This window comes from Salvelinus sp. IW2-2015, linkage group LG30 (assembly GCF_002910315.2).
Source record: "Salvelinus sp. IW2-2015 linkage group LG30, ASM291031v2, whole genome shotgun sequence".
NCBI classification, from domain to species: Eukaryota; Metazoa; Chordata; class Actinopteri; order Salmoniformes; family Salmonidae; genus Salvelinus; species Salvelinus sp. IW2-2015.
Window position 1 is genome coordinate 23,474,645 of NC_036869.1, and position 11,714 is coordinate 23,486,358.

An 11,714-nucleotide genomic window follows, 5' to 3' on the forward strand; every position below is an offset into this window, starting at 1 on the left:
CTCGTTTTACTGTGGATATAGATACTTTTGTACCTGTTTGGTTGAAAAACAAGTTTTAATGACTCCAACCTCAGTGTATGTAAACTTCCGACTTCAACTGTATATTGGGTCTCACTCTCACTATGTTCTACAACTTTAGCGACATTTCAAAAAAACTTACTTTTGTTTACACTAAACAGACACTGAAAAACAAGGGTGTTGTTTTCATAAACCATCCTTCAAACTATCTCTCCTGCGAGCATGTGTGCGTACGTATGCGTGTTTGAGTTGAGTTGAACGGGCGCAGGCGGGAGGGAGCGTTGACTGCCGCATTGCACAGAATACCTAAACAGCTGTGGTCCCCATTYGGAGCGATTGATCATGTCTCTGTCTCTGGATCAAACAAGGGGAGAGCTGACTGCTCCARTCCACATCTCATCTCACACACAGGCTTTAGCAACACATAGGAAAATAAATTCATCAGTATGGTAAAAGTTTAGTGTCACCTTATTGAATTGAAATTAAAACGCGCTAACGTCACTTTGTTCGAAAATATTTAGTAACTAGTGTAGTTACTGTGTAGTTAGGTAACATTTGCTTTGTTTTCCTGTATGGTAACTGTACAACTTAATGTACAGACCTCCTTCTGCTTTTCATATGTGCAATGTCATTCCCTGCGTCCGCACCACACATCTCCAGCTCTGTACTTGCCTTATCTTGGAATCACGGACTTCCTGCCCATGTGGCAACCTGCTTATTTCCCTACGGCCCCTCGACAATAACTGATGATCTGTAGCTGACTTCCGGATATTTACTTCCTCCTATGGGACACGGGGTGACAATTCTATATCCTCTCACAGCAACTGGACACACCCGAGTAGAAAAGCCATAACTGGTGACAGTGCCCGTGCCCCATCTCTCTATCTGACTAAATATGATGGAGTGGCCAAGCAGGCAATTCAGAGGCTTGTCAAAATGTCGGCCAGAGGGAACTCTAGCAAGCTGAGGACATTGAGAGAGGAATGTGTACATTGYGTTTCTGGGTTGTGTTAAATGGTGATATAAAAGAAAAAGGAGGACATTAGCATTATGTAGATGCTCACACTGCACATTCGGGTCAGGATGAGGGGTTTTGTGTGTGTGTGTGTGTGTGTGTGTGTGTGCACGCGCACGGGTGGGCGAGTGCGTACGTGTGTGAGTGCCTGTCTTGGGTACAGTGTGAGAAGGCTAGTCACGTCCGTCTGACACACACACACACACACACACACACTAGGCTAGCATGCTGAGCATGTGTTGAGGGGCACCGGGGGGAGCCCCTGAGCTGTCAGAACAGGATCGATGCAGAGGCTGCCCTGAATAGCAACAGGCTCAGGGGAAATACTAGCAGCACCACGACACAACAGTTACAAAAAGTTACACTGTGGCCTTCACAACACGCTACACTAAGCTAACGCCAGGCTACGCTATCGCTAGGCTATGCTAGTGCTGTGGCCTTCATAAAACCGCTAGGCTACGCTTCGCTGTGGGCCTCACAGAACACAACGCTACGCTATGCTAACRCTACGCTAGTGGTGTGGACTTCACAGGCCTGAGGAGGAGGATCTGCTTTGCCTCACAAGAGGCCATGAGCTCTGCTCTCTGGGGACCTGCAGCTAGAACATTTGAGTTTGATGTTTAGAAGCATGTTGTTGAGGGATCTCCGTTTGGCAGACAGTGTCAACGTGGACAGGGTTTTGATAGAAAAAGACAGTACATTTCAATCTCTATAGAGGCACAGACTATAGGGAAAGGGGGGCTGCCTTAATTCGACATCCACGTCGCCCAGGGAACAGTGCCTTCCTCAGGGGTAGAACGACAGATTTTTACCTTGTCAGCTCAGGGATTTGATCCAGCAACCTTCCGGTTACTGGCCCAACGCTCTAACCACTAGGCTACCTACCACCCCATACTGTAGCTAACAAGGTAAACACAACAGTGACTGGATGAATCAGTCTATCAATAGCACCAGTGTCCCAGGGAAATTAGCTCTTATCAACAACAATAACAAAATTAGACGTTGTAATCAAACGTCACCGTGCAAGAGGAGACCATCAAATTACAGCAACTTAGCCGAAGACWTCAGATTATGACAATTTCAATTTGATTACGTTTTATGACATACGAAGACTGATTTCTAGCTGATCGCTGAAAATCTTGTCAGTTGGCACYTTTCCTTAGAATCTATAAATCATAATAGTTTCCCCCAAAGCACCTGGGAGGGGACACTTAAAGGGGAAGGTCAGTGTGATATTATCACTTTAAAGGTTTCCCATTACATCCCAGCCCAATATACGCGCATGCCTTTAATGGCTAGYGGGATAGCCTATGCAGTGGGCTCAGTGGATTACGGGGCAATTGAAAAAATGGGGACAGTACTGTAAGGGACTGTATTCTAAGGGCAATCCATGCTGTGTCCCTGTGGAAACCCTCTTGCACTCAGCTCCCTTTTGAAATGAACAGGGGTCTTAGTGCACCACTGCACCTGGCCTGAAAACTGCTGAGGCAGCCCACTGTTGCATTCCCTCACCTTTCTCGCTCACTCCCTCTCTCTGGGTCCCGTTGGCAGGTTGGCTGCAGGAAAGGCAGCTCTTAAGTAGATTTCGGAGCAGCAGAGAGGCCCGCAGTGTGAATATTAAGAGCGCTTCGGCTTCCCTAGAAGCTCCCGAGTCAAACAGTCAGCAATAGCCAGGCACGCCCTTTTTTTGTTGTTGAATGGGAGGAGAGTACTAGTGAGAGATGAGCTAGCGACAACGCTCCGCGTCGGGTGTCAGAAGTGCAATTGTACACAATCAAGGAGAGGGAAGTTGAAATTTACATAACTGAATCGGGACGGAGGGGTTTTCGGAGGTAGGGAGGAGTGKGTTTTCTCTGTGAAAATGGGGGGGGGGGGGGTGAGAGGAATGTTTAAAGCAGAGAGGGAAGTCTTCTTACCTGGAATACCCGGCGGGGTTTTCAGGTATTTCCCGTTGAAATGCTGTATCACAACGTCACATTTCTCCGTCGACTCCATCCTGTAGCGAAAAGAAAAGGACATGGATAGATGAACACAACTGGGGGCATTACACATGATGAATACATAAAACCTGCTATAAAAAAAACATACAATACGGTCCCTTTCATGCGTCTACATTTTAGTCATTTARCAGACGCTCCTCATCCAGAGGTGTAGGGAGGGCATACGTTTTCGTTGCGTCACACGTCGTAGCCGAGGTATCTATTCTTTAACCTGGCAGTGTACGGAGCATTCTGGAAGTATTCAGACCCCTTGCCTTATTCCACATTTTGTTACGTTACAGCCTTATTCTAAAATGGATTAAATCGTTTCCCCCCCGTTATCAATCTACACACAATACCCCATTACGACAAAGCAAAAACAGGTTTTTAGAAATGTTTGCAAATGTATTCAAACTTAAATATCACATTTACATAAGAATTTCAGACACTTTACTCTGTCGAAGCACCTTTGGCAGCGATTACAGCATTGAGTCTTATTGGTTATGATGCTACAAGCTTGGCACACCTGTATTTGGGGAGTTTCTCCCATTCTTCTCTGCAGATCCAYTCATGCTCTGTCAGGTTGGATGGGGAGCGTTGCTGCACAGCTATTTCAGGTCTCTCCAGAGATGTTCGATCGGGTTCAAGTCTGGGCTTTGGCTGATCCACTCAAGGTCCATTCAGAGACCAGAGAATCTTGTGTCTCATGGTCTGAGAGTCCTTTAGGTTCCATTTGGCAAAATCCAAGAGGGCTGTMTTTTACTGAGGAGTGGCTTCCGTCTGGCAACTCGGCCTGATTGCCATAAAGGCCTGATTGGTTGAAGCTGCAGAGATGTTTGTCCTTCTGGAAGGTTCTCCCATCTCCACAGAGGAATTCTGGAGCTCTGTAAGAGTGACCATCGGGTTCTTGGTCACCTCTCTGACCAAGGCCCTTCTCCCCAGATTGCTCAGTTTGGCCGGGCGGCCAGCTCTAGGAAGAGTCTTGTACGTTCCAAATTTCTTCCATTTAAGAAGGATGGAGGACACTGTGTCCTTGGGGACCTTCAATGCTGTTGGTATCCTTCCCCAGATCTGTACCTCGACCCAATCCTGTCTCGGAGCTCTACAGACAATTCCTTTGACCACATGTCTTGGTTTTTGCTCTGACATACACTGTGAACGGTGGAACCTTATATAAACAAGTATGTGCCTTTACAAATCATGTCCAAACAAATTAATTTACCACAGGTGGACTCCAAGTTGTAGAAACGTCTCAAGGATGATCAATGGAAAGAGGATGCACTTGAGCTCAATTTCAAGTCTCATAGCAAAGGGTCTGAATACTTATGTAAATAAGGCATCTGTTTTATTTTATTTTATACATTTTATACAAATTCTATATTTTTTTGTCATTATGGGGTATTGTGTATAGATTGTTATTTGATTTAATACATTTTAGAATAAGGCTGTAACATAACAAAATGTGGAAGGGGTCTGAATACTTTCCCAATGCACTGTATAGCCTACTCAAGTGCCCGAATACAACTATTACAAATAATGAATACCTAAAACATAACATATACTATATGTAGTATGTTTAAGTATGCATGGAACATTTTCTATGTTGAACCAATTTAGATTCGAGGCCCTATGACAACACTTTGAGGCAAATTGAGGAAGTACACCCGTGATTTACAGTGATATCCAAATTCTCCTGGGCTAATTGAGGAACGTGAGTGGAGTGAGCAGTAATGGGACATGAGAGACTGGAGAGAGTGCCGACTGTCTGCGTGTCACGGAACGGGAAGGGTGGCGTTACTAAGGGACTGGAGTCACACAGTGCAACTGTGACTCATCTGTGACAAAGTAAGATCAGACTCAACTGTGACAAAGTAAGATCATATTAAACCCTCGCCTCCCTCTCTTCCCTCCGCCCGACTCAGACCACTGATCAACTAAATATGTACGTACCAGGAAGGGGTCTATGATCTATCTCTCACTCTATATCACTTCCCTTCTATCATCCTCCATTCTTTACTTTCTGTCTTGCTCTCTCGTACTTCTCTTTTTCTGTTTCATCCTTCTTTTCTTTCTCTCTCCCTTTTCTTTCACCCCCTTTTCCATACCCATCTACCTCTCTTCTTAACCCTCCATATTTTTCATATGCTTTATCCATTTCTTTCTGTTATCCATCTCTTTTCCTCCCCCCTCTTACCTATTTTTTACTCTCCATCTTTCTCACCTGTCTTCTTTCTCATCTGTCTTCACCCCTGTTACCCTCCCCCTCGCTCTCTCTCTCCGGCAGTGGGTCCTGTAGTGTAAGTGGATCAGGTCCCTCTCTCATTGTGGCAGTATGAGTCAACGGAGCCCTTTTCAGAGTGACTGGCCTTGAACGGCCTGCCATGCACACATTCACCTACCGCTGCAGCCAGTGAGCCAATGGGGCGCACACGTCCCAGACACACACACTAACACAATTACACACACTCTCAGTTCGGCCCCTCCCTCCTTCTGTTCACAATGACAGAGAGGCCCCAGATGAGAGGAAAGAACCTGCATAGAGCAGAGGTAACCTCTCTCTTTTACGCAATTCTAAATAAACCCATCGCCCTACCATAGGCACTGTGTGGACTTGAATTGATTTGATACTATATGCAATATGGTAACGCACTTCTGTCACAAGTGAAACTAGTGCTTGATTTTGTGGAAAATGTATCCCTCTTGTGAGCAATTGGATCAGACCAAGACTGACAACTACTCTTTACGACCTACTCTGTTTCTCTCCATCCTCTTTCTCTACCTCTTTCTGTTCTCTTTTTCCCTCCCTCTATTAAAAACCTGTTCTCTCTCTCTTTTCTACCTTTTTCCTCATTCTTTCTCTCATCTCCCTTCTCCCCCCCCCTTATCTCTTTCAGGTCTGATGAGCTCCCGACAGCCACCCATCCTCTTCCTGGCTGCTCTGCCTCTGCTCTGCGTGAAGCAGGGAGCCCTGCATGATGGTTAAAGACATCAGGTGGTCTTGTCCACAGTGATTAGCGGCGAAGCCCCCAGTAATGGGCTCTGATAACAGTAATGGAGGAGTGCAGAAACACTTAGCAAGGTTGACTCTCTCTAATGCCCCTCTGTCCCTCAACATCTGTGGACTAGAGGCTGGGGCCTTCTATCTCAACACCCAATGAGTCTCAAATGGATGGGACCGTATGGGACTATTTAGTGCACTGCTTTAGACCAGAGCCCAGGGGATATATCAACTAGATAGGTGGTAGGGTACCATTTCGGACGCACCCGTGCCTCTCTCTTTCTGTTCCTCTTTCTCCCCATTTGAACAGGTGGCCTGTGCCAGCCGTGTGTGTACGTCCGTGCGCGTATATGTCCATGTTAGTCTGTAGGAGTCTGCCTGCCTGTCCTTCTGTAACCCGCTGTAATAGAGTGGGGAATAGGAGTGGACTGCAGCACGGGCTGAATAAGAGAAATCCCTGCAAGATGGTGTTGTTGTTCTCATCAACACCTTCCACTGGGTAAACAAGCCGGGAGTGTTGTTGTGTTGGGGGAGAAATGAGAGCAGTGTGGAGGATGAGGAGGACGTACATGACTTTGAAGAAATAGCAGGGTCAACTCTCAAGTTTTACAGGGGGAAAATATAGCCTCAAACAGCTGGATGATATATGCAGACAGAAGTATGTACAATGTGTGTATGTGTGTTGTCTTTTTCTCTCTCCCGCACGCATCCAAACCCGCAGGCGGGCACTACCCTTCAGGCTTCCTAACACTTGTCAATGGAGTGCGTGTGCTCCAGCAGGTATACCTGGCGAAGCCAACCCCTCTGCTGACCCCGTTGGCGTCCCGCAGTATCCGCGTGGAGATGACGTGACCGAAGGGCTTCAGCATGTTCTCCAGCTCCTGCTCGTCCATGGACACCGGCAGGTTGGAGATGTACAGGTTGGTGGGGTCCTGCTCCTGTTGCTGTGGAGGGAGAGCGCGATTCAGATTTAGATTCCCGAAAAACGGTATTGTCTCAACATTTGGTCATTCGGCGTAAGAATGATACGCAGACAACATACACAAGAACAGATACAACACACGAGAGAAGAGAGAGAAATACCACAAAGAGAGAGACAGAGAGATACCACAGAGAGAGAAGAGGAGAGAGAAGAAGGAGAGAGAGAGAGAGAGAGAGGAGAGAAGAGGAGCGAGAGAGAGACAGAGAGCAGAGAGAGAGACAGAGAGAGAGACAGAAGAGAGAGACAGAGAGAGAGAGACAGAGAGAGAACAGAGAGAGAGAAGACAGAGAGAGAGACAGAGAGGAGAGAGACAGACGAGACAGAGAGAGAGGAGAAGACGGGAGGACAGAACACGGGACACAGACTAGAGCAGAGAGACGAGAGATAGATGAGAACAGACAGAGACAGAATCAGACGACAGAGACCAGAGAGAGAGAGAGAGAGAGCGAATGTGTGTTAGAAAGAATGCGTCAGTTACGTTTTAAATATGTACAACCAGTGCCTTGTGAGCTGTCACGAAACAACTTGTCACAGGCAACTCTGTGTGAACTCAGATACAGCTTGGTCTCCGCGATGATGACAATCACATTCACACACACAGTCAGAGCGCGCTTTGCTATGCTCGTCTATGCGCGCGTGGTCACGCATACTGTATCTGTGCGATGGAATCTGTGTATGTGGGTAATACTGTGTGTGTGTGCCAGCATATGTACCAGTAATCTATGCATGCCAGCGCGCGTGTGTGTATGCAAGGGAATGTAGGATATGATAAGATTAACTTTAATGTCCCAGAGGTGGAAAATGTATTTAGACTATACATTACACATTTAACATAATAAATACAGTGCCTTCAGAAAGTATTCACACACCTTTTTCTACATTTTGTTGTGTACTAATGTATTATTAATGTATTAAATTGAGATTTTGTGTCACTGATCTACACACAATACCCCATACAATACCCCATAATGTATTTTGTTCGTAGAACATTAAAGAAATTAATGAAAAATGTCAAGCTGAAATGTCTTGCGTCAATAAAGTATTCAACCTCTTTGTTAAATAAGTTCAGGAGTAAAAAAAATCTTAAGAAATTGCATAATAAGTTGCATGGACTCATTCAGTGTTCAATAATAGTGGTTTAACATGATTTTTGAATGACTACCCCATCTCTTTACCCCAACTCATCACTGAGTACCACTTCAAATTTTCAAGCATGGTGGTGGCTGCATCATGTTATGGGTATGCTTGTCATCGACATGGACTAGGGAGATTTTTTGGATACAAATAAACGGAATACAGCTATAAGCACAGGCATAATCCTACAGGAAAACCTGGATCAGTCTGTTTTTCCATCAGACACTGGTAGACGGATTAACCTTTCAGCAGGACAACAACCTAAAGCACAAGGCCAAATCTACACGGGAGTTGCTTACCAAGACGACAGTAGATGTTCCCGAGTGGCCTTGTTACAGTTTTAACTTAACCTTTTACTGCAGTGGACTAAATCAGGGTCACACAGAGTGATTCTTGATAGTCTTAAACAAGTCTACTTTGAAACAAAAGTATACACCTCACACTCATGGTTATGGGCTTAAAAAAGACACCTGTACCATGTCAAATATAGAGTTGAAATGTAATCAATTTAGAGTTTGCATCCCAATATTAAACTTGATATACAGTTGAAGTCGGAAGTTAACATACACTTAGGTTGGAGTCATTAAAACTCATTTTTCAACCACTACACAAATTTCTTGTTAACAAACTATAGGTTTGGCAAGTCGGTTAGGACATCTACTTTGTGCATGTCACAAGTAATTTTTTCAACAATTGTTTACAGACAGATATTTCACTTATAATTCACTGTATCACAATTCCAGTGGGTTTACATACACTAAGTTGACTGTGCCTTTAAACAGCTTGGAAAATTTCAGAAAATTATGTCATGGCTTTAGAAGCTTCTGATAGGCTAGTTGACATCATTTGAGTCAATTGGAGCTGTACCTGTGAATGTATTTCAAGGCCTACCTTCAAACTCTGTGCCTCTTTGCTTGGCAACATGGGAAAATCAAAAGAAATCAGCCAAGACCTCAGAAAAAAAATTGTAGACCTCCACTTGTCTGGTTCATCCTTGGGAGCAATTTCCAAACACCTGAAGGTACCACGTTCATCTGTACAAACAATAGTACGCAAGTATAAACACCATGGAACCACGCAGCCGTCATACCGCTCAGGAAGGAGATGCATTCTGTCTCCTAGAGATGAACGTACTTTGGTGTGAAAAGYGCAAATCAATCCCAGAACAACAGCAAAGGACCTTGTGAAGCTGCTGGAGGAAACAGGCACAAAAGTATCTATATCCACAGTAAAACGAGTCCTATATCGACATAACCTGAAAGGCCGCTCAGCAAGGAAGAAGCCACTACTTCAAAACCTCCATAAAAAACCCAGACTATGGTTTGTAACTGCACATGGGGACAAAGATTGTACTTTTTTTGCGAGAAATGTCCTATGGTCTCTATGAAACAAAAATAGAACTGTTTTGCCATAAAGACCATCGTTATGTTTGGAGGAAAAAGGGGGAGGCTTGCAAGCTGAAGGACACCATCCCAACCGTGAAGMACAGGGGGGTGGCAGCATCATGTTGTGGGGGTGCTTTGCTGCAGGAGGGACTGGTGCCCTTCACAAAATAGATGACATCATGAGGGATGAAGATTNACAGGGGGGTGGCAGCATCATGTTGTGGGGGTGCTTTGCTGCAGGAGGGACTGGTGCCCTTCACAAAATAGATGACATCATGAGGGATGAAGATTATGTGGATATATTGAAGCAACATCTCAAGACATCAGTCAGGAAGTTAAAGCTCGATCGCAAATGGGTCTTCCAAGTGGACAATGACCCAAAGCATACTTCCAAAGTTGTGGCAAAATGGCATAAGGATAACAAAGTCAAGGTATTGGAGTGGCCATCAGAAAGCCCTGACCTCAATCCTATAGAAAATTTGTGGGCAGAATTGAAAAAGCGTGTGCGATCAAGGAGGCCTACAAAACCTGTTTCAGTTACACCAGCTCTGTCAGGAGGAATGGGCCACAATTCACCCAACTTACTGTGGGAAGCTTGTGGAAGGCTTCGTTTGACCCAAGTTAAACCATTTAAAAGGCAATGCTACCAAATACTAATTGAGTGTATGTAAACTTCTGACCCACTGGGAATGTGATGAATGAAAAAAAGCTGAAATTATTCTCTCTACTATTATTCTGACATTTCAGTCTTAAAATAAAGTGGTGATCCTAACTGACCTAAGACAGGGAATGTTTACTCGGATTAAATGTCAGGATTTGTGAAAAACTGAGTTTAAATGTATTTGGCTAAGGTGTATGTAAACTTCMGACTTCAACTGTACATCACAGAAGACTGAAATATAACAAAACTGTTTGACATAGAAAAACCAGAATTTCATTTTTTTGTTGTTGTAATTTCATAATAATAATGAAAAATATGAATAACATTCCACCCATGAGGCCAAAGAGGGCACATGAGGTCATTGACTGCAGGAAAGGGCTACATCGCCTTGAAAATGGCTGTCTAGCAACCATCAACAATCATCTTGACAGAGCTTAAAGAATTTGAAAAACAGTAAATGGGCATATATTGGACAATCCAGGTGTGTAAAGCTCTTAGAKACTTATCCAAAAAGACTCGCATCTGTAATCGCTGCCAAAGTTGCTTCTACAAAGTATTGACTCAGGCGTGTGAATACTTAGTGTGTAAATTAGATATTTCACTTTGTCATTATCGGGGTATTGTGTGTAATCCATTTTGAATTCAGGCTGTAACACAAAAAAAGGGGTATGAATACTTTGTGCATGTAAACATGTATGGGTGCGTGTATGTATGCCAACTTGTGAGTGTGTGTGTAGTATTTTTATGTCAGTGTGTGTGTACACCAGTGAGTGTGTATGTTTACACTAACGTGTGGTCTGTAGCGCCTGAGGGTTCTAGCTAGCGGGGGCACAGCTGGCGGGGGCAGCGCCAGGGAGAGAGGGTGGCAGCAGGCCAGCAGCGTCTCTCCAATACGGCCAGTCTGGACAACCACCAGCACATCTCATCACACCCTTTAGCCCGCCGTACTCAGGGCCACACTTGAGTACAAGACACATCTAGATGTGTATAAGAGACAGGGGGGTGGCAGCATCATGTTGTGGGGGTGCTTTGCTGCAGGAGGGACTGGTGCCCTTCACAAAATAGATGACATCATGAGGGATGAAGATTGCGTTGTGAATACTTAGTGTGTAAATTAGATATTTCACTTTGTCATTATCGGGGTATTGTGTGTAATCCATTTTGAATTCAGGCTGTAACACAAAAAAAGGGGTATGAATACTTTGTGCATGTAACATGTATGGTGCGTGATTGTATGCCAACTTGTGAGTGTGTGTAGTATTTTTATGTCAGTGTGTGTGTACACCAGTGAGTGTGTATGTTTACACTAACGTGTGTCTGTAGCGCCTGAGGGTTCTAGCTAGCGGGGCACAGCTGGCGGGGGCAGCGCCAGGGAGAGAGGGTGGCAGCAGGCCAGCAGCGTCTCTCCAATACGGCCAGTCTGGACACCACCAGCACATCTCATCACACCCTTTAGCCCGCCGTACTCAGGGCCACACTTGAGTACAAGCAGCCATGGCAAGGCTTACATTTTAACAGCAAGCGTTTCTATTCTCCTGACAT

At 44.9% G+C, this 11,714-nt stretch overlaps 1 protein-coding gene across 1 annotated transcript in view; it reads right to left on the reverse strand.

Annotated features, from left to right (window-relative positions):
• The window catches only part of LOC111955198 (RNA-binding motif, single-stranded-interacting protein 3-like), a 222,281-nt gene that overhangs the window by 85,315 nt on the left and 125,252 nt on the right, over positions 1-11,714 (reverse strand). The window contains exons 5-6 of the mRNA XM_023975345.3: positions 6,797-6,954; positions 2,950-3,029 (exon numbers count right to left, since the gene is read on the reverse strand). Coding sequence (XP_023831113.1) covers positions 2,950-3,029; positions 6,797-6,954 — 238 coding nt within the window. The remainder of the gene's footprint in view (positions 1-2,949; positions 3,030-6,796; positions 6,955-11,714) is intronic.